The sequence below is a fragment of the Leopardus geoffroyi genome, chromosome C2 (genome assembly GCF_018350155.1).
Source record: "Leopardus geoffroyi isolate Oge1 chromosome C2, O.geoffroyi_Oge1_pat1.0, whole genome shotgun sequence".
NCBI classification, from domain to species: Eukaryota; Metazoa; Chordata; class Mammalia; order Carnivora; family Felidae; genus Leopardus; species Leopardus geoffroyi.
The window spans coordinates 157,708,872-157,732,194 of NC_059333.1; the positions used below are offsets into that span (position 1 = coordinate 157,708,872).

Below are 23,323 nucleotides of genomic sequence, written 5' to 3' on the forward strand. Positions count from 1 at the left end.
GGCCCCCGGTCCCACGCGGGGCGGGACAGGACACCACGTGCCCTCTGGCTTTCAGGGCGAGGAACCCCTCTCGTGGACTATCATCAAGAGCCTCCGTCTCCCGCTTCAACCCCATCTCCCCTTGTGAGGACCCTCAGATCTGGCGGGCCTCCGGAGACCCCACTTCACCCCAGACGGTTCCCTTGTCTGAGCCCGGCCTGTCTTCCACGGGAGGCATGGCGACGGGAGCCTGCGGGCGGCCGCTCTCCCCGTGGGCCGGGAACTGCCGGGCCTTTGCTCTTTGCTCGTCCGCAGCAGGCTCTGGGAGGGCTCGTGCTGGGGAAGGGGGCAGGCGGGTCCCGGCGACCAGTCTGGGGGGGAGGGGGCTCTCCCTGCAGGGGACGCAGCAGGCCGACCGGAGCAGGACGCGGGCGCAGGAGCGGACCCTGGCCCGAGGACCCACAGCGGCGATGTCTGCACAACCTTCGGCCTGAGGGGCGGTGGTGAGGCTTGACTTAGTTCACCAACCGGGAGGAGCAGAACTGCCAGGCCACGTGAGGGTCGAGCCCACTTCGCCTGCTAACGGCTGAGGTAACTATCCCCAAACAGCAAAACCGGCACCTTTCAGGCCGGATTCACGGCAGACTCTCCCAGCTGATGTCATTTAATACTTAAGAGACCTTCTTAAAGGTCTTTTGATGAGACAGAATATGAATCTCTTTCCTGATTTGACAAGTAACCATAGAAAGTAAAGGCTAAATAGATTTAACTAAACTAGAACTACAAGGGGGACAGACTACTCCCTGGCTGGTCAGAGAATCTTCTGGCCACGCTCCCCCAGCGTTCATGTGGGGAGGAAAATCAAAATGGGTTTTGATCCAGAGGAGGCTTTGAGGCTCCCCGCAGGGCCCCAGCTGCTCCCTCACTACTGCCTCCGGGAGCCCCTTGCCCGCACGGGGACTGCAGGGGGTCTGCAGGTCTCCCAGGAGGGGCACCCCGCTCTCCGGCAGCCGGGCCGAGGGTTCTGTGGGACGCGCCCTCTCCCCGGAACGACCCGGCCTTCGGTGACTCTTCTCTCAGGCCAGGGAGGGACTGGAGGGACTCGGAACCCACCTCCCTGCCTGAAGCACCCGCCCCCCCTTGCTCAGGGGGCATCCGGGAGGTCACAGTTTACCCGCACTGAGCTGCAAAGGCAGGAACGGCAGCCAGCGACCCCACCACCCTCTCAGGCCTCAGCCCAGGCAGCAGGAGCAGTTTGCCAGGAGCACCCATCTCTGTAGGGAGGACGGACCAGGCCCCTCAATCTGCTGGGCTGGGCCAAGCCCGCCTGCCGCCCTTCCGCTCTGCGGTGGGTCCCGTGGGGCCTGATCTGCCTCATGGAGCTTTGTGACCCCACTGGAGACGTGGCCCACAGTGGGCGGGAAGGCTTGTGCTCCCCAGACCTTTGCCAGCACAGGGCTGAGCATCCTGGCCACGAGGGGAGCTCAGGCTTGGCTCGTCCCCCTGTATCTTCCGTCCTCCCTGCTGGACACGCTGAGCCGGGGGCAGGACCAGAACTCCAAACCCATGGCTAAAGCCCAAAGAAACACTCGAGCAGCTTAGAAGAAACAAGTTGTGGCAGCTGGCTTGCCAGAGATGAAGAGTTAAACTGGTTTTGAGGTCAGTGAGCGACACCCAAACCTTCCCTTGCAAACAGGCAGGCCTCTTCTGTTCCTCCCGAAAGAAGGAGTCAGAAGCTACGAGGCCTTGTGACGACTTCTCTCAGGTAAGGAAGGGTCCAGATGCCGTCTGCTGTTATGAACTTGTAACAGAACCCCACCCCACCCTCCTGGTAAAGAGGAGCCAGGGGGCTGAGCCCCCTCCCCGCCCAGGGGAGACGATGAGTGTTGGCAGAATTAACGCTAAGAAGCACAGATGTTCTAATCCGAAAGAACCTTCATGATCATTCAGTCCTGTGGCCGCTTAAGACCCTGGAGACTCTCTTAAATGCAGATTCATAGGCCCCTCCCTGAGATGCTAACTCACTGGTCTGTAGGGGGGCCCAGGTCTCTGAAGTTTCTCCTGAGACGTCCCCAGCCTTGGGAGTCTCTGATGTGTTGACTGCCATCTTGCGCAGGTAAGCAAGCTGGAGCGGAGGCGGGTAGGTCCCTTCTGGGCCACACTGTGGACCCAGGCAGAGTCACAGGGCAGGGCCCAACCCGTGCTGTTCCCTCTGGGCACCAGGCTGCCTCCTGCAGCCCAGCCCTCTGGCTTCTTTTGCCTGGGGCGGGGGTGGGGGTAGGGGGGCAACATTATTCCTTTAAAAAAAAAACAAACCTGGCTTCTTTAGGGATTCCTAAATGAAAACCTTATTAAAAATATAAGCAGGATAATAGTGCCGACTTCCTCCCCACCAGAAGCATCAGAACGAAGAGCATGAAATCTTCCCTAATTCGTGACTCGTTAAAACACTCACGTTCCAAACAACTCTTTGAAAAGTACAGGCTGACTTCTTGCGTCGTTATTAGCGATGATCATAAGGGGAGCACGGTCGCTGAGGGTGCGGTCCCAGGGCGCAGCTCCGCGCAAGGAAGGACGCATAAGCGGGCCCGCTCCGCCCTGCGGAGACGTAGGCAGGTGCCCTCTGAGACCTGGGGGAGGGGGGGGCCCTCGCCCGCCCAGCCTGTAGTCCAGACCGAACCCGCGATCAGCTTCGGGATCCCTCCGTTCACAGCGCTAAGTCACAACCGACGGATCCCATTACCGCCCGGGTTGCGCTGTGCTCGCCACGACTCCGTTACCCCTCCCCCTCGGGAGCAACCGCCGCGCACGGAAAAAGCCGGATCTCAGCTCCCGGCTGCAGCTGCAGGGCGGAGAGAGCCGCTGCCTTCCTGCCTTCCTGCCTTCCCGTTCACCGGCGGCTTCGCTGGCCTGGGGCTGGCTCCGTTCAGTTCAGGCACAGCACCTGCTCCCCCCAGTCCTGCCGGCCTCGGGGGGGCAGGCCTGGCGACGAGGCCTGAGGATCACCAGTCCCCTGGCCACCTCCATTCTGATGGAGCTGGCTGCCCCCCCCCCCCCCCCCCCCCCGGGGATTCTAGCACTGACAGGACAGGAAGCCTCCACCTCCAGCGGGAAGGACGGCCGTCTGGAAGCTTCCTTCCCGCACAGCCGCGCCCCTGCACCCCTGGCGAGCACAACCCAGGTCTTCTCTTGTCTCCCACCACGCTGAGGCCAGGCAGCTTGTTTGGGGTCATGTGGCCAGAGTCAGGGCAAAATTAAGCAATTTCGGTGGTTCAGGTGAAAAAGAAAGGGAAGGATGGGCCACGCCACAAAGACTGTTTTTTTCTTCACATATTTTTTGGTCATCTCGACACCCAACGTGGGCCTCGAACTCACAACCCCGAGATCAAGAGTCACATGCTCTTCTGACTCAGCCAGCCGGGCGCCCCAAGACTGTTTTCATTTGTTCTATCTAGAGGAAAGCTTCCCTCAAAGCAGCACTGTTCCGGACACATTCTAATATGACGATTAAAGGCTCCAGATCTGCCCTCAGGCTCCGACGAGCCCCGCAGCAGTGGGTACGGGGCAGGAGGGCCCAGGGGCAGTGGCCCCCCAGGCTGTCCTGGGGGCCCTGCGTACAGCACCTCTGCCCCTGGAGGGTCTGGTTCATAACACGTACGAAATGCGAGGTCTGTCGAGCATCCGGCCGGCGCTCTGAGTGCCGCGTCCCCACCCCAGCCGGCTTTACTCCTTCACCCCTTCTCAGGGGCCGCGATCACCTTGCTGGGCCGACCAAACCTTGAGCCCTCATGGCGGATGCCTCTGTGCCCCTCCCCGGTCTTCTGTCTGCCGTAGGGCCCCGCCGACCCCACCTGCCAGGCACACCCACCGCTCCCAGCACCGGCCTCCCAGCCTCGCCGATGCCGTCCAAAAAAACCGGGAACCAGAACATGCTACCACAGGGCCTTCTCATAGGTTCTGGACTGAACCGCAGGTCACTCGGCCCAGAGGGGCTGCCTGCCACCGTCGCCCTCCACCGTAATTCCTGCACTCTGCTCGCACCGTCTGCTTTTGTCCACGTTTATGCGCAGGCTTTTCCCGCTTCAATGTTCTGTCCACCTAGTGTGTGCTCCGGAGAGGATACGACGCTGCCCTTTGCCCCCAGGAGCCCACGACACGGTGCTGTGAGCTGCAGCCAGCTCTCCACAAATACCTGTGGCAGAGGGACCATGGCCTAGAGCCCCAAGCGGCAGCCAGTGCGATGGGGGCTCAGCCCGTAACTCAGCAGGACCACCACGAGCTGGCAAGTAGACTGCGGTACGCGGGTGTGTGAGACACATTCACATTCTTGAAGCGAGCAGCACTATCCGGACCACAGACGTGTCGGTCACACGTATGGGATCACAGAGAAGACACGAGTGTGTGGGCTTTACGCCCGAAATTCCAGGATTTTGGAGGTCTAGTTATCTGCCCTGGTCGCGGTACGGGTCTGGGCCCCTGAGGATCGGGCCTCAGTGCGGACAGGAATCTTGGTTCCCCCAGGGCCAGCTGTGGTTCTGGCTGTGGCTCGGGTGGCCCTCGATGACAGCCGGGGAAGTGGCTGGAGGAGGAAACTCAAGGGCCGCCAGGAAGGTTGCCGAATCACCAGCTTGACCCCAGCTGGAAACTAAGATTCCTCCAAGATCAAAACCCAGCTCCAAAGAAGCTCCAAGACGTGGTGGCCAGGCCCAGCTCCACCATCGGGTGAGGCGCTGGGGGCCACAAGTCCGTTAACTGCCGAGCTGACCCTGGGGAGGGTAGAGTCCGCTTCACTTAAAAACACTAAAAAAAAAAATCTGCTTCTTAAATAACCGTGTAGGCCCTGCTTTCTCTGCACAGTTGGGTTTCAGAGCTGAATTTCCAAACGCAGAAGTTAAAGGCTCCTGGAAGGAGAACCCCACAGACATCCTGAGAGTGTAAATGACTTTCTGTGCAGAGCGAGGGGCCTACAGAAGCCAGAGGCTTTGCTTCCCTGCCATCCCCAGGTACACACTTCCTCTCACGCTTCCCTCTTCTGGAAGAGGGCGCCGAGTGTGTTCGACCCGCCACAGCCATCTCTGAAGCCTGGGCTGCTAAGGTGACGTATCTGTCGACGCGATGAAGTTCTACAGGTGGCAAAAAGGTGCTGAATACAAAGCAAAACTGATGAGAGAGTGGCCCACCTTGCTGGGTTTGGGAAGGGTTACTGGGTGCAGAAAGGCCTCGTCAGGGCTGCTCATGGCCTCTGTCCTCCCACATTCCATCGGTGGCTTCTGGTGTCGTCTCTGAGTTACCGGCTTCTAAGTGCAATCCTTTGCATCTAGGCAAAACGTGGGTGCCATCACTAAGCGACTGATGCCGCAGAGCTTCGCCAGCACCCGGGCGTTCTGCCTGCGATGCGCACGCTCCAGCTCCCTAGGTTCCCACGGGCTGCGGGGCACGGGCAGGTGCGTCCACACCAGCCCTGTGCTTCCCGCGTGTTCTCTGTAGCGGCTCCACGGAAGTCTCGGCTACTTGCCTCTCCACCTGCCCGTTTCCTGCATTTCTAATTCTGCTTCTGCATCAAAACCTCATTCCCCCTCCTGCTTTATTGATACAACTTTCAATGTCTGTTACATTCTATTATTTTTGTGCAACTCAGTGACCAACAGTCACATCACAACACATCCCAGACGCTGTTCTCAACTCTGTATGAACTCGTTTGCTCCCCGTGACCACCCTATGGAAACATACCGTCATCATCCTTTCAAAGGTGGAACGGAGGCACAGGGAGGCTGAGAAGTCTGCCGAGGTCACACAGCTCACGGGAGGCCTGCGCCCAGCATGCCGACACTGCTCTGGTTTTGTGCTATTTAACGCCACCTAGCTTCCCACCGCATCCACCTCCATCCTGACTTGTGAGCATGAGTTTACACGTGACAGTACGAAGTTGCTTACGACTTCAGGAAGGAAGTTTGAGAGTTCATTTTTTTTTTAAGAAGCAGAAATCCTTGGCATTCTTCTTCTTTCAAAAGAAAGGCCTCTGGGGCGCCTGGGTGGCGCAGTCGGTTAAGCGTCCGACTTCAGCCAGGTCACGATCTCACGGTCCGTGAGTTCAAGCCCCGCGTCGGGCTCTGGGCTGATGCCTCAGAGCCTGGAGCCTGTTTCCGATTCTGTGTCTCCCTCTCTCTCTGCCCCTCCCCCGTTCATGCTCTGTCTCTCTCTGTCCCAAAAATAAATAAACGAAAATAAAAAAAATAAAAAAAAAAAAAAAAAAAAAAAAAGAAAGGCCTCTGAAGGGCACAAGAACCAGAAAATATGGGAAATGCTTTGGAACGTTAATTGGCAAAATCACAAGTGCCCAAAGGCTCGTGGTGAGCCGGCCACTAAGGAGAGCCCCTCCAACAAGCAACACGGAAAGAGTCAGGACCCAGGTCTGGTACCAAAGTGCAGCTCGCTAAACACAGAAAGGGGAGTACAGACAGTCCTGGATACAGTTATTCAGGAACAACCAAGGTTCAAATAAGCGACGTCTTCTTCGTCACGGGAGGAGAGAAAACCGGTAACAGGTGTTGCTTCAAAGGCAGCCGAACTGAATGGATGCATTTTGGAAGCACGCAGATCCCAGCATGGAGAGTTAGAGCGTTGGGCCCTGGAGTGCCCGGGGACATCCACGAAGGGGGGGATGGCGCAGCATCCTGCCACGGGGATCAGGTCAGAATGCAGACGGATGATGTGGAACAGAAGTGCCATCATAGACGAAAAGAGCCAGAGTCCCCGAGATCCAAAGCAAGCTACGAGTAATCGTAAGGAAATAAGATAAATATACGGATGAAACAATCAGTACTTCTGAAACGGCCATGCCCTGTGAGCATCATGACCACATAAGAAGGAGGGTGATAACGGCGAGGGTGAGGAGGACACAGAACGGGTGTCCTTGGGAAGTCACGTGAGTCAGATGAAGGGGTCAGATGAAGGGAGAAAGCATTTTGTGTTTTGGCAAAGAAGCACGTAAGAGTCTGGTGATTGGTTTGCCCCGAATCAGAGGACAAATGACTAAGTTTCTTTTAAAAAACTGAGTTACTTTCCCAATGGCCTCTTTCGCTGAAATGACTAGATCTCTAGGTGCGATGTCATGTTGCAGAGTAAAATGCGGAAGGGAACCTTCCATCCACTACGCCTGCTACAATATGGAACCGGGCTGTTTATCAGAAGACATGGAGGTGGATAATCTAATTGTCCTTCATCAGCCCCTGATACTGACACAGCCGGTGGTGTTACTTTTCAAGACATTAACCCAGCTCTTCAGATCGCCCAGACGAGCAAGCATCTGGCCTGCAGGAGGCCCTTCCTGGACGAGACTTTCACAGCATCACCTCCTCCGGAAGCGGCCCCCTCTTGATCTGACTGCAGGGAGGGGGTGCTGGGGGCCTTCAGGACGTGACTCCCTTTTCTGTCTGGAAGCCCTGGGAGCCAGCGAGGGACGCAGCGTCCTTCTCTCACCGCAGAAGCTTACACACAGAAGCTCACACACCCTAGCTTGTCACTAGGGTCCCTTAGGAGATGAGACCCAGAGGGCTTGTAACCAGCCAAGGCCCAGGGTGATCCGGTCAACTCTCATCTTTATCCACAGGTCCTAGGTTGCTGGGTAGGGACATCCCAGGGCTCAGGGTTCAGGCTGCGAGTGGAGCAGTGGACAGGCCAGAGGACAGTCACAGAGGGATGAAGGGCAGAAAGCACCAGTGGCTGCTCCTTCAGTAACAGCCATGGCTCGGTGGCAGTTAGAGACCCAGCGGCTGAAACGGCAACAATTCGGTTGGGTCAAGGTGCCGCACAAAGGCTTAATTAAGAGCCCAAAGAACAGAAATGAACACCACTGACTGACCACAGAAATCAAAGGCCTCTAAGAGGACTCCGAGTGAGGGGTGAGCAGGTGATGTGGTGGTCGCTGGAGGGAACCCAGGGCCCGGCCTCCCACAGGGGTCCTGGGTCAAGGAGTAGGAGGGGCAGGATTTCACGGCGGCATGAGCAGAAGGCCAGACGGTTCAGAAAATAAAGGGCTGAGGTAAACATTCCACCGAATTAAATGCGGGAGACCGTCTACGGCCCACATCAGGGTTTCAACCAGAGATGTGTTTTCTTTAAAGGTTAGAATAAACATTTTTCTTAAGTATTAAGGGGGAATAACCTTTAATCTGAGAAAGCCATGCCATCACTACGAGGACAGAGGCAGCGGGATGAGTGGGGATGGCGGCACGGGGTGAGCTGTGTCTCTGTCCCGAGAGGCACCCACACCCCTTTCTGTGCACCCGCCGTGGGGTCTGGGGGTGCGCAGCCAGGGAAGGGCTCCGGCCCGCTGCAGACCGGTCCCGGCCTTCAGACGCGCCTCGCCCACCACCGGAGACTAGAAAGATGCTTGTGAAACTCCGGCCAGGTGCAGGCCACGGAGAAGGCCCAAGTGCCCCCCACCATCTTCAGGATCTCCCCAGGACAACGAGGTGGTTGTCCCCCGTCTAAACACCGTATGGCTCTTTGATAAACACAGACCTCTCTATCCTCTGTCAACCTGGTATTTCGCGATCAATATTACGACTAAAACCACATAAAACCAAACCAATGGTTGGAACGCTGACTGCGATGTTTCCAGCTCTACATCGTCTCCACTGCCTGAGAGATAGGTGTGTCCTCTTCACCCGGGGGCAGGGTCCCATCCCCGGCAGGTGAGCACGGCTGCCCAGGGTGCCCGTGCTGTGAACCAGGACAGCCACCATCGGTGCCCCTTCTGAAGAACCCGGGCAAAGCCGGGACCCGGCACGATCTACCTGACCATCCTTGATCTTCTTCTCTGGGAAAAGCACCGTAAGTGCAAGACGGGCTCTAGCCTTCACTCGCTCGACGTCCCTTTCCCTCCGAGCAGCTGCTGCCTACTCGCGCCCGTCTACAAGCCTCGTTAGGTAGAAAAACTACTGCTTTTCTCCTGCATCTTTTGTTTCGCTTTCCTTCCCGTCACCTACATCCCCTCATGGGTGAGTGGCAGCGACCGTAACCAACGCTGACGGCCCGATACAGGGGGACAGGAACGTCACAGGCTCTTGAGCACGTTTAGGCTGTCGGCGTTTCCTGAAATCTGGGACTGAAGTGGCAACAGGCCACTGACACCCCTCCACGGCACCGCCGTCCAAGGGACTATCTTCCCGTTAACCTTCCTGCCGGCGGACGGGTCCAGGTCAGACTTTGTAACAGGTGGAGTTAGAATAGCAAGCTGGATGGGGTTTTGAAAACTCATGTCTATTTTTTATTTTCACTGATTAAAAATATCAGATAGGCCTGAAACTCATCACTTTTGTGAGTAAGAAAGGACTTTTTTGCAAACGTGTCTTTGAGAGCAAAGAAACCCAAGACCCTCGTGTGATCGGAACACAGAGCGTTCACGGCCGACACCCCTCACGCGGTCTAGTCGGGCCACATCGCGTTTCTCCCAAGTGTCCGGGGAGATCCGGCCTGGTGCGTGTTGGGGTTACGTGAACCGAGGTGGGGTTTCCCAAACGGCAGCGATCACGGCGTCTCGCTGAAATGAACTATGGAACCAGTCCTGGATTAGCCACTCCGTGCATCCCGCCCTCTGGGCCTTGGCCTTCAAGAGCGGTGCTCCTGGGATGCCACGGTCAGAGGAGGACTATCAGGTGAGGCTCTGAGAGGGGGCAGGTGCACGTGCACGGGCTTATCCCTGTTCCCACCATGGTCCAAAGGCTCTCTGGGGTTCCCTCCAAAATAACGGAAATATACAATAGCAGCTACTTTATTATTCTATATGTAATGCCACGTAACGGAAGTACAAAAGTTCTGATTGTTCTTAGGACCTGAAGGCACAAAGGAACTTAGAAGACGGTCTTGGCTCTTTGAGTGAGGTCAGCATTACCAAATTCAGGTAATTTGGCAAAAAAAACCAAAAACCAAAACAAAACAAAACAAAAACAAAGAAAAGAATTGTTTGCCAATTCAGAAGGAGGAAAAGCTAGGACAAAAATGTTGCAGTTACAGGCACGTACCACATGCAGAAGACCACACAAGCGGAGGGAGAAGGAGCTTCAAGAAGCTCCCAACACCACCGCAGGAAAGAAGCTAGTGTCCCGCGGACTTGACTCCAACTCCGTGTGGTTCTACTCGCTGCCTCCAGGTCTCAAAATGTGGCCGTATTTCACGCTGCGAGAGCAACAATGGCTTCCTTCTGTTTCCATCACACTTTTCAGAATCTGGAAAGTTCCAGGGAAATGGGGGTCTAGCCTGGGTGACCGGTGCTGTCCTTGGTGTGGCCTCTGGACGAGCTCACGGTCCCAGTGTGGGATAAGCTGTCGGCCACACAATCCTGCTTGAGCCACACGGCCGAGCTTTCTACCCAAGTCGCGTACCCAGAGTGTCAGAACTCTGCCTCGTCGCTTTGCTGTTTAGGAACAGGAGCCGATCCACCTGATAGGTGGTGAGTTAAACGTGCCTTCAGATATTTAGTTCCTCCTCCACCATAGCTGCTGTTTCCCCGCGCGAAGCCAAGAACAGCAGACCGCGTGAGAAATAAGGTGCCTGCTGACAGGGGACCCCTGGTAAAAGTAACGAAACACAGAGGACTTTCGCCTCTCGCCCCGAACGACCTGGTCATTTTGGTAAGAGGACGCGGGGCAAACGTTTGCAGAGCACGCGGCCAGGTTTTGGTGAAGTGATTCTGCGTCCCCCAGCAAAGTCTGCGGCTGGGTCACAGCTGATTCACGTGCGTCTCGGCGGGGGGCGGGTGGGGGGAAGCAAATCAGCGTCTCTGCAAGTTGTCTGGGACGAGCCAAAGAGACCAGCCTGACCAGGTCTATAGTCATAGAGCGGTACCGGGCTGTGGGTAGATGCGATGTGTTTTCTGCCCTCGGAACCGAGCGTTCTGGGCACGTGCGTGGCAAAGCACGTGGAGAATTGCGCTTCCTCTGATGCCTAACTTGCAGGGCACGAAAACCACCAGAGAAGAGCGAGCCCCCGAGAGGGCGCACAGCAGGAGCGCGCGCACAGCGCCCCGCCGCCCTCGTTGCCAAGAAGGAACTGGCGTCAGCATGAAGACTTCCGAGGCCAGAAGAGCCGGTCAGGCCCCGGGCTTGCAGCAGCCAGGCGTCCTGGGCCGGGAGGAAGCGGAGGCTGACCACGAGAGGAAACCACGCACGGGGCGGAAACGGAACACAACAAAACGGCGGGTGAGTCAGGGCTGAAAGGCCTCGACCCCGTGAGAAGGCGGCTATTTCCAAACAGAGCCCTCCGCGGGTGCCCACGCCCCCCACCAAGAATGGAGCGTGGACGAAGGGGCTCGACCCACGGTTCTCCTGTTCGCCCCAGTCCCACCGACCCCACCAGCTGACCACCCCAGTGATGCAAGGCACCTGCAGCCCCCGGGACGGTGCCCGAGACTCCAGGGTTCCTGGCTCCCAGGCGGACGGGCCCGGCCTGGACCTCGAGCCCACCTCTGGGCTCCTTTCCCGCTGCTCCCCGGCCCCCGCCTCGCCCCGTTCTCCTGCCCTTCCGCAGGCTGCTGTGCGGGGAGCTCTGAGGTGGCCACGCTCTCTGGCCTGGCAGCAGTCTCTGGTCCCCCAGCCTCCCATAAGCCCGTGAACGCCCACCGCCGTTGGAAGCCCGGAGCACCAGGCACACTTCCGGGGAGCACCCCCCAGCCCGCCGCGGGCAGGACGGGCATGTGCCACACGCGCCCGCAAGCAGGGGGACAGTGATGCGAGAGCCGGTACGATGCCTCTGCCTGCTGGCCTCCCCGAGACACGGTGAGCTCCTGAGGCCGGCGCTGGTCACCGGGGTGGCCCAGGGCTGGGAGGCGTGTGGCCCGGGACTGAGAGGCGCCCAAAGAGGCAGGGTGGGGAGGCCTTCGGCACAGCCCTGCGCTGCGACCCGCTGCTTCTGCCCCTTGCGGGGACCACAAGCACATCTTCCTGGGCTGCACAATTAGACCCCCATCTGCCACCACGCCCCGTTCCCTTGAGGGGCCGATTCCACGGCTGGAGGAGAGCCGAGGGCGGTGGTGCGGCAACGCTCCAAGGGCATCCCACAGCTTGCTGATCGGCAACCAGGGTGCCTCTGAGGATCTTTTGTAAAGCGAGTTTCCCAGGTCCCGCTTGCGATTCTCATTTAGCAGGTCTGGGACGCGTCTGAGAATTTTATTTCCGAGCTTTTAATTGTCATATTTCAAACTTACAGAAAGCTCGCACGCACAGTACTAGGGATTCAGAAATACTCTTACTCGGGTTTGCCAGCTGCTTTCTTTTTGCCCTGTTTGCTTCCTGACTCGCTCTGTTTTTTTCCTGAACCATTTGAGAGTGAGCCGCAGACAACATGCCCCTTTGCCCCCAAACACATCAGTGGATATTTCCTAAAATCGAGGCCTTTCTCTTACATGATACAGGAGAATGTTCTGTTCCCTAAGTGATTTTGAATAGGGCGGCCACCTTCCTATTTTATCAAACTTTCCCCAAATTTTATCAAATTGATAGGATTCAGGAAGTATCTAACACGAAGTATTCCTGCAGAATGGTAAACCAGCAGGTTATTCTGAGGCCACAAGGTCACGGTCAGAGCTTACAGGGATGAATCTGTGAGTATTTTGATCAACTGGAAGAGAACATCACATAAAAAGAAGCACTCTCCCGGGCTGAGTTTCGGGATGTGTGCTGGGCAGCCTCTAACTGGCCCCCACCGGTCCCTGCCCCTGGTACGAGTCCTTTGTGGAACCCTCCCTCCTAGATGTAGGCTGGACCTAGTGATTCACTTCTCAACAAGCGAACACCGCGAAGGCGAGGGGATGTCACTTCTGAAGTTAGGTTACAAAGAGGCTGTGGCTTCTGTCTCTGGTGCTCCTTCTCTTGCACGGGCTCTGTGAGTGGTCCCGTGGAGAGGCCCACGTGGCGGGGAACCCACATCCGGGCCCTGAAGCTCCCGGCAGGTGTGCCTGTGAGCCCGTCCAGCTCTGGGGGGCCTGCAGCGCTGCCGGACATCAGAGGCACCCCGGTGAGCCACGTGCAGATTCAAAGAAAGTGGGAGAGAGCCACTGTTTACTGTTTGGGGATAATTTGTTGTCCGGCAATAGAAAAGATGGGATGGCTAATGCGGAATATTAGAAAACTCATGAGTTTAAAATATGCCGGACTCCACGGAGAGCTGAATGGAGTAATAAAAGGTGGAGGGGTCCTGGCCAGAGACGCGGGAGGTGGAATACTTGTCCTGATTATTTAACCTCTCTCTCAACCAAATTCTTCCTAGTGACTTTTAAAAATGTTTTTATTTTTAAAATACATGTGCATAGTTTAGAGGAATCAAGCACTATAAAAATATTGTGAATAAAGATTCATTCCTGCTTTTGTTCCCCAGCCCCTCATCTGGAGGCGATTTCTTGTTACATGGCCAATTTCGTGATCATTCCTTCGGAAGTTTTGTTTCGTTGATCCTGCCCACCTCCCCCCCCCCCCATTATCAACATAGGGTATCTCTAGATATCTTTCTTGTTTTTCATATAAGGGTAGCATAATATACTCTATTCTGCATCTTGCAAAATAAATCTTGGAGAGAGTTTTGTAGCAGGAATTGCAGGAAGTCCTTTTTCTTTTGGGTGCCTGCAGGATTTGTATGGACGGGACAATTCACTGAACTAGTCCCCTAAACGAGGGTGTCCCTATGACCTTTGAGTGTATCTGGGGGATAAATTCTTGGGATCTTCTTTAGGCTATTAAACATCCTACTCTCTCTCATTAAACAAACAACCAGAATCCTCCCTTCCACCGCCTACCCCACTCTCCCTTCTGTGGACATCCAGTTCCCTTCTCGCTCTCCCAGCGGAACCTGCTCATAGAATGGCCTCTCTCAGCTGTTTTCTCCTTCTGGCTCCCCAGCCACCCCTCCATGGCTCCCGGCCCGTGAACCCACCGAAAAAGATCCCTCTGAGGTCACCCGGCTGCCATGTTGCTGAACCCAAGGGCGTTCTCTGGGCTTCATCTGGTGCATTCATGGCTGCCCCGGATACCCTGCCGCTACCTCCCTCCGCACCGCTGCCCGTGACTGTGACGTGGCACCTCACCTGGCCCTCCAGCCCTCCCCCCTCCTCCTGCCCCATACCCAGCCTCTTCTGGAAGCAATCCCCAAGGGCCAACTCCAGGCCCTCTGCTCACTTTGCATCAGCACCCCCGCGAGAACATTCTGTGATGCCAGGAATGTTTTCTTAGCACTTAAAATGTGGTCAGTGCAACTGAGGAGCTGAATTTTTGGTCTCATTTAATTTGGCCAACTTAAACGTAAACGGCCACAGGTGGCTGCAGCCTACCATGGGCGGTGCTCTCCCTGGGAGGGACCGCGCATACCCGGCCGTGGTCACCGCCTGCACGCAGGGCACACACACATCCCCGCACCTAGCTCAGATTTCCTTCCCAACTCACACAAGGCTCACAACACCAACGCCCGGCTGACCTCTCCCCTTGGATGCCGCCAAACTGACAAAACTCAATCTGAGATCCTCTCCCGAAGCCGGGCGGTCTGCCCGCTTAGCATGAGGTGCGCAGCTCGCGGCTTCAGGAGCCTCAGAAGGCCAGGCGTGGTTGGCTTTGTCTCCTGAACAAAGGAGTGCCGTGCGTGCCCTCGACGTCTTGGTCACGGTCACAGGCCCCCTCGTGGAGCTGGTGCCACGGCCTCACCACGGGCCCACCTGCCTTCCCTCCCCCTCCCCCCCAGCCTGTCCTCACAGGCGCCCTCGCGCCCGAGACACCACTCCCAGCATGCCACGGTGCGGCTGCAGCTCTCACTTACTGACGACTGGCCCGGCGGAGAGTCCCAGGTGCCCACCAGCCGTGCCGGGCGTCGCGCAGACGCCGGGGATCCCCCGAGCCCCCCGAGTCGAGTCTGGGTCCGGCAGCGAGCCGAGCAGGGCTGAGGCCTGGTGAGTGCTAGGAGTCCGTGGGGGGACGCAGGGCCGTAGTGGTCCGCCAGGACTTGGGGCCGGGGCACGCTGGAGAAGCAAGTGCGTGGCCAAGAGTCATCGGGGAGGGTGTCTGCTGAGCAGTCGCCGAGAGGGGGCTCTGAGCAGCGAGGAGGTGACGCCGCGGGATTAAGGTCCAGAGAAGGAGACTGGGCAGGAGAGGGGGCCAGGACTGGACCCGGGGGGCCTCAGGGTCACGCCCCTTTGTCCCGGACACCATGCCTGCAGCCTCTGGTTACATCAGCTTCTTCGGCAGCTGAGCCTCTAGCTCACTGGAGCTTGCAGCCCAGGAGGCAGCCCTGCTTTTTCACGTGTTGTTTGGTCACTTTTTTTTTTTTTTTAATAAAATACAAGCCTTTGAGTTTGTCCTGATGACGTTTTCACCTCTCCTTTCTGGCCTTCATCGCCGAAGCCTGTCATGACCCTTTTGAATGCCTTCCTCCGGCACCTTCCATGGCCTTTCCGCCGCCTTTACTGCTGGTTTCATTTCACGCATCCTCCGTTCTCACAGCTGAGTGCCAATGTGAACCTGTCATAACACGGTACGCCCCCTCCGACTGCTACCTGGCGCCTTCCTTCCCTGTGCCAGGAGCCCATCTTTCCCTCCGGATGTCGGCAACGCCAGGCGCTTTCTCGGTTTCCCCGACGGTTAGGGCATGGACGGGTAACTAAGTTCTGCCCAGTGGGGCTGGAGGGTAAGTCTCCTGAGGGTCTTCTGGGCGAGATTTTCCTTCTGAATAGAAAGAGACTGAGGAGAAGCCACCTTTCCCCGCCCTGCCTCTGAACAGGAGTGTGTGACGACAGTATGCCTGGAGCCGCGCGTCCACTTGGCGACCGCGACGAAAGCCAAGATCCTGACCGCGCTGCGTGGAAAGAGAGCCGAAACCTACCTCGCTCCTCAGTGCCATCGCCGGGCTGCTCCTTCAACCCTGGGACTGGCCCACACAACGGCTTTTGTTACATCACACCTCACGTTCATTTAATAACTTTGAGTCTTCATATGGAAACAACTCCGAAAGATCCCAGGTTATGAAAGTCCCCATGTCTCATCATTACTTACGTTCTCCCGTAAGTTACTAAGCGTCTTCTCAACTAAACATGTCATATCTGCGGTTTGGGAGTCTACGTAGACTGAAGGCCCTGTCTGGGCATGTTTTTCTCCCCTAAGTTACCAAGTTCTCTTGGTCACACGGGCCGATTTTCCAACGAGTCCATTCTTCTCGTGAATTCTGAGGTGCTGCTCGTTCTACTCTGACGTTTTAGGCCTCGTCTAGAAACCCCAATGAGGCGGCCATTCCATTCCATGCAGCCATCTGTCTGCCTTTCCTTTCCACAAGTCTTGGCCTCCAGCATGAACCAACACCTCGTCTCCCTCTCCTCAGACTCTCCGGCATCGGGGGGAGGAAGCGGCCCGGGAGCCGAGCTCCCGGGGGCCCTCAGGCGTGGCTCCTTCCTCGGCGTCTCCTCGGAAAAGCCCTCCCAGGTGCTGCCCCCTGCCCCCTCCTCCAGTCCCAGAGCTCTTGCCCCCTCATCTGTCCTTTCCTCGGAAGGCAGTCGGGCCTGCTGTCTGCCTTCGGTCCCCACGACACTATGCCATACACAAGCCTAGGGACAGAGCCGGCAGAGGAGGGACACTCCCGGGGAGGGAAAAGGTGTGCACACTCACACTTCATTCTCAGGAGAGGTGGGGGAAGTTGAGGGGAGCGTGGACACGTGTGGGCAGATCAGCTTCCACATACGTGCCAAAGTGCCAGCATCCTTGCCCGGCAGCGCAGGCCTCACGTTTGCGTCCTCCGGGCCCACCTGCGGGCCCCGTGGCCGCGTGTGGTCCGCAGCAGGCTTCCTCCGAGCTGCCGTTCTGTCATCTTGTCCTGAGGCCCGGCATGCAGCTCCTCCTTGAAAAGTCCGGACTTCCCCTCCGCGGGAAAACCTCCCGGCGTAAACTCCTCACCTGTTCTTTTTCCCGTGTGCCAAACCCTTCCACCCTCCCCTCTTGACTTGTTCGCCTGGCTCCCTTGCTGGACTTTTTCCGTCCCGCACAGGACTGTTTAGTGCCCTCTGAAATGTTAGAGCCTAGACTTCTTCTAGCAGAAAGATCAGCTAGCTTTTATAGGCAACAATTAAAACAACAATAACCCTTACACTTGCATGCAGTTTTTACACCTGGAGGAACCGTGCTCCTGCGGGCGAAGCCGGCAGGAGGCCCGACCATCACGCCGCACCCCTGGGAGAGGGGCGACGCCTGCCTGCGGGGCACCTGGCCGCCCAGTCCCTGGTCCTCACGGAACCTCCCGCGTCGCACTCGCGGTAAGCGATCTGCGCAAAGTGAGGCCCCACGCCCACAGCCAACGAGCCCAGGTCTCAGCATAGAAACAAACACAGGGCCGCGTGGCTCCAAGCCACCGTTCTCCCCGATTCCCTCAAATTCCGTATTTTCCAGAGGAAAATGCCGAGGAAGGTGCCGTTGATCCTTAAACAACGCAGGTTTGAAGCACGCTGGCCCAGTGACCCACGGATTTTTTTTTCCAACAGATACAGTACAGCAGATGTCTTTTCTGTACGGTTTTTTTTTTTTTAATTCTTTTTAACATTTTTATTTATTTTTGAGACAGAGAGAGACAGAGCATGAACGGGGGAGGGGCAGAGAAAGAGAGAGACACAGAATCGGAAGCAGGCTCCAGGCTCTGAGCCATCAGCCCAGAGCCCGACGCGGGGCTCGAACTCACGGTCCGTGAGATCGTGACCTGGCTGAAGTCGGACGCTTAACCGACTGAGTCACCCAGGCGCCCCCGTACGGTTTTCTTAATAACGCTTTCTTTTCTCTAGCCGCCTTCATTATAAGAATACAGTATATAACACATATTAATATACAAATTATGTATTAATCGACTATGTATGTTATTGGTAAGGCTTCCAGTCAAATAGCAGGCTATTAGTAGTTAAGTGTCTTGTGGGTCAAAAGTTACATGCAAATTTCAACTGCGTGGGGGGCGGGGAAGGTCAGTGCCTCTAACCCCCATGTCGTTCATGGGTCAACGGTGAGCTCCTCTGTGGCTTTTCTTGAGAACGGTTTTCATTATTTATTTATTTTCAATAATTTATTGTCACGTTAGCTAACGTATAGTGTAAGCAGTGTAACTGTTTAACTAGTTAACTATCATGGAGTGTAAACAGGCTTCAGGAGTAGATTCCGTGATGTGAAAACAGGTTTTGGATTTCAGCACACTACGGTTTTGCTGGACTCGTTTGCCGCCCCGCCTCTGCTCCTCTGCTCTGTAGGGAAAGGGGCAGCAGCTGTGGGGAGGACGCTGGAAGGCCGACCTGTCTGATGAAGCACGTTTCCACCCCACGGAGAGTGAAAGACTCTGTCTGAGAGGCCCCCCCGACAGTCTTCGGGCAGATTCTCCTGCTTCTCTCTTAGCTTTCTCCTTGTAGAAATGGCAGATTCTGAAAAGCATGCTTTCAATTTTGATGACGTGCCATTTATCGATTTGTTCTTTTATGGATTGTGCTTAAGGGGCTGTATCTAAGAAATCTTTGCCTAATGCAAAGCACAAAGATTTTATCCCATCCTTTCTTCTAGAAGATTCATACTTTTAGGTTTTCTGTTTAGGTCTATGAGCCATTTTGGTATGAAGCGTGGGTCCAAGTTCACTTCTGTTTTTCTGGCATCTGGAGACCCAACTGTTCCCACACCGCTTGTTGAAAAGACTGTCCTTTCTCTACTGCACCACATCTGTGTCTTTGTCAAAAAGCAGCACAGCCTGGTGTCTTTCTCATACTATTGGTTTTCTTCAAATACCTGATGCTCTGAGGTAGGATCTTCACAGAAAGAAGGACTAGGTGATCTTTGGTGATCCACTCCACCTAAGACTGGGTGACAAGAAGGGGCATTTTCTTCTCCCCGTGTCTCATCCGCCTTCGCACCGTCCTCCCTCTGGATGGCCAGTGGAGGCTCTGTGTTTGCATACACCAACCTTTTGGATTTATGATTTTCTTGTGTTTTTCCTTTTGTGTAACTATGGTTTCCGGAGGAGGCAGAAGTAAATGGGAAGTCTGATTAGACCGTAATAAACCTTAGGGGTGTGTGGACTCACTTCCCCATCGAACGTTCACTGGTCCTCCCCAGATACAGAAAGCCGAGGTGGAGAGATCGCCAGGGATACCACATACAGAGAGTGGCTGGCTGGCTGTGGTCTCATTCCTCACGTCTTCGAAAAGCTCTCCTGGCCACAGAAGACCATGGCTCTGTGGAGGGGGTGGCGGCCATGGCCAGCACGGCCAGGCAAAGCGCAGGGATGCTAGAAACCAGGGTCAGTAGCACGTACTTGGCCAAGAATCAGGCCACAGTCCGTCATGACAAGGCCTTTTTCTGTTTTCCTTCATCATCTTTCACCATGGACTGGAGTCTGCCTCTTTTTGGTTTTTTCTTGAAGAAAAGTATCTATGTATGTATTTCTACTATCTAGTTAGTAATTAGGAGCGCTAGGTTTTAAAAACTATGTTGGGAGGTTTTTTCGTTTTTGGTCCTAAAAGTATCAACAACCTTGGCCCCACAGACCACTCGTTTCAGCTTCCAGAGTAATTAGCCTAAGACAGGCTCCAAAGCATTTACAAAGGAGCCAGGACTCTCCATCACGCAATCTATTCCTGACCTAAAGGAGAACGTAGTTTCAGCCTTAAGAACAAAATAAAAAAACGTCAAAATTTCACATCTTGTTACGAAATCACTCTGGGTGATGACATTCCATCTTAAAAAGGGGGGAAAGGAGGAAAAAAGCAAACACAAAGTGTGGCACAAACAGACTTAAAGACTTGTTCCTTTTGTTACGGGGCCTCTGCTTACGCTGTTAGACTCTCTCGTTAATTTTGATCTGGCTGTTTACACACATTTTTAATTTGTTCAATCATTTCACAGACCAGTAGTTTCACGGTTCAGTTTGTTTCAGGCAAAGTGGAGTGTTACAAAAAATCCCAGACTATCTTCAGGTTGGAAAAATCAACGGATGGAAATCCGAACAACTGTCCATGACCGGTGGCTTCTTTTTGCTCTAATTACAGAATGGAGTTCCTTCTGTAAATGTAAAAACTGTTCAGTACTAGCATAAAAGGTACCGACGCAAACACACCCCTGGATTTCCCACCTTCCCCTGTCGTTCTCTGAAGGACCAGAAGCCGCCACATTTGCAGCTGCAGGTTTGGCTGGTGCTGACTCCGGAGTAAGAGCCAGGCTGGGGCACGGACTCTGAGACGGGGTCCCCGCGCCCCAGGGGACAGCAGAGGCTGTGCGCACGGAGCCTGGGATATCCCCCAGTAGGCTTTTCCCTCCGCTCAGTCAGTGGCTGCAAAACCTGGGAAACAACAGACGCCCCCCCACCCCCGCCCTCCCCGGCACATCTGCTTATTTACTGGTTTTCCTTAAAGCAAATGGACACAAACCAAAAATTTAATTCTCATCAATCTAGGAAGTATTCCTATTTCCTATTCCTCATAGGAAGTACTCCTATTCCTAGGAAGATTTCCTATTCAAAATCATAAAATATTTCACAAACACACGGAGTTGGGAAGAATGACAGAACCGCCCCCGCCCTCCCTCCCCTCCCCACCCCCCCAAGCTTCTTGAAGACAGGGACACGGCCAACACAACGGATTCCGCCTTGCAAGCCCTTCATCTTCTACCCTCCCCCCCACGCAGAGGACTACTCCCCTGGGGTTGGTACTCCCCACTCCCACGTGGCTCTCCTCCCCCAGTGTGTTACACCTACATACATGATGCATAGGACTGCTTTCCGTGTGTTAAAACTTCACGCGAGGGGCGCCCGGGTGGCTCAGTCAGTTGGGCGTCCGACTTCGGCTCAGGTCATGATCTCATGGTTGGTGAGTTCGAGCCCCGCGTCGGGCTCTGTGCTGACAGCTCGGAGCCTGGAGCCTGCTTCCCATTCTGTGTCTCCCTCTCTCTCTGCCCCTCCCCCACTGGCACTCTGTCTCCCTCTCTCTCAAAAATAAATTACCATTAAAAATTTTTTAAAAAAACACAAAAAACTTCATGCCAGTGACAGCCGGCCGCACAGGCTCCTGGGTAAACGGGCTCCTGGCGTGCTGGGGTTCTGACTCCTGTGCTCCTGTAGCAAGGACTCACCCTCCACCTGTGCCCTCGATCCCACAGCTGCCCGGTGCCCCACCAGGTCCACGGGGGACTGTCAGCCAGCCCAAGGAGGGGTGTTGAGGACGGACACACAGGCACGTATCTTCTCTTTGAGCTCGTCTAAAAACACACCTGGGGGTCCTCGCTGAGGATAACTGGACAACTGATAACCTCGAACAGGAAGCGAATCAGCCAGCGACACAAGACCCCAGTACCCCATCGGCAGTCTAGTGAGGACGTGAGCTCTGCTCCAGACAAATCAGAAGGGAGTTTTATCAGGAAACACCACAGCACTGCTGACACACGTTTTGTCTGGGGGCAAAGTGCCGCGTTGGGCACAAACCCAGGGTTAGAAGTGCCTCCCCTGTCCCCCTCCCCGGGCAGGCCTGCAAAGCTCTCCACCTTGCTCAGGCTTCCAGCCCGCCATCGGCCTGTTTCCTCCTCCCCTTGCTGTCCCTGCCCTGGACACGGGACCTTGCAAACAGCGAGGACTCGGTGCGGGTGGGATCCCGCACAGGGGAGAGCCACGGTTCTCAGACTGTGCCCGGAGGCACCCCCGAGCACTGCTGGGAACTCTTAGGGGTGTTCCCTAAGAATATCACACGATATTCTGAATTTTGGAGAAAGCCACAAAGACGCTCAGCTTCCAGCCGATGTCAGTTAAAAGCCCACGAAGGTTAGTCTTCCTCCTCACCTGGTGCTCAGTCTAATCCCCAGTGAGAGGAGCCTTACTAAGGGGGGTGGTTCTGCCCAGGGGAGCAGAGGAAGGTCGTCTGGACACCTGGGGAGCTTGGGGCCAGGCCGGCCTGTGTGGGTGCAGCAGCCAGGGGCCGAGGGCAGCCCGCGAGGACTGGGCTGCTCGAGGTGTGTGGGAGAGGGAGAGCAGATGTGGCCTCTCACCGAACGGGGCTGGAGTGGGGTGCTGATGGGTGGGAGGGCCCTGCTCCCCAGAAGATGGGAAGAAGCATTTTCCCAGTACTGCACACACCCTGATCTCGTTCCAAGCCAAGGGAAGTTGCATGGTGACACTTCAGCTTAGCCACGCTTCGTGACATAGGCTTACTCAGCTCACCTATAAACTTAACTGCTAACCACCGCCCTCTCCCTCTTCGAACACGTGTTCTGCCTCCCAGACCACTGGCTTATAACCTGCTCCGGGGGACTGATTTCTTGTATTTCGTCCTTTCGGTGTAATAGCCATTCACTGGGTGCCTGTGGTGGGTGCCCTCGGTTTCACCCCCTGCGATTCCCATCTCCTGGTATCCATGCTTTGGACGTGGATACCTTCCCTGGGGTATGAGTGGGAGCTGGAACCTGCCTCTAATCGACAGAATGTGACAAAGGTGATGGGGTGTCACTCCTGTGATGGGCCGCATTATGTGACGAGGGCGAAGAGATTTTGCGGATGTAATGAATAAGCTGACTTCAAGTTAACCAAAAGAGAGATTCTCCTGAGTACGCTGGCCGTAATCAATCGAGAGCCCTTTCAAAAGGGGCGCGGGCTGTCCCTGAAGTCAGAGACTGGAGAAGGAGGCTGCCGTACCGCGGAGGTCTACAGAGAGGAACACGAGAAGGAAATGTGGGTGGCCTCCAGGACTGAAGAGTGGCCCCAGCACACAGCCGGCAAGAAGATGGGGACCTGACACTCACTATCACAGGAGACGCATCTGGTTCACGACTGCAGAGCCTGAAGATCCTTCTCCAGTTGAACTCTGATGACACCACCAGTTAAGCCGTGCTCACAGAAACCGCGAGTTACTAAATGTGTCGTGCTGGGCCACTAAGTGTGCGGTTGTTTGCCGCGAAGCCACAGAAAACCGACACGGCGCCCAAATGCTACACTCTCAGTGCACTGAGCACGTGAAGCAGTTAAGCAGAGATGATCTCCAAAATTTTACGGTTTTAAATAAATGAAGATTTGGGGCGCCTGGGTGGCTCCGTCGGTTAAGCGGCCGACTTCGGCTCAGGTCACGATCTCGCGGTCCGTGAGTTCGAGCCCCGCGTCGGGCTCTGTGCTGGCAGCTCGGAGCCTGGAGCCTGTTTCGGATTCTGTGTCTCCCTCTCTCTCTCTGCCCCTCCCCCGTTCATCCTCTGTCTCTCTCTGTCTCAAAAGTAAATAAACGTTAAAAAAAAAAATTAAAAAAACAAATTAAATAAGTGAAGATTTAAAACACACTTTAAGTCTGTGCTACAATTTTCGTCTGCCCACTGATGGAGCCTATCCTTTCAAT

At 55.6% G+C, this 23,323-nt stretch overlaps 1 protein-coding gene across 5 annotated transcripts in view; it reads right to left on the reverse strand.

The window, feature by feature from the left end:
- ANO10 (anoctamin 10) overlaps positions 1 to 23,323 on the reverse strand; it is a 288,539-nt gene that overhangs the window by 21,196 nt on the left and 244,020 nt on the right. The window contains exon 13 of one of the 5 annotated variants that reach the window (XM_045436777.1): positions 6,252 to 6,749. The exons of the other annotated variants lie outside the window; for them this stretch is intronic. Coding sequence (XP_045292733.1) covers positions 6,708 to 6,749 — 42 coding nt within the window. The 3' untranslated portion in view covers positions 6,252 to 6,707. Of the gene's footprint in view, positions 1 to 6,251; positions 6,750 to 23,323 lie in introns of those variants that run through there. 5 annotated transcript variants of the gene reach the window in all.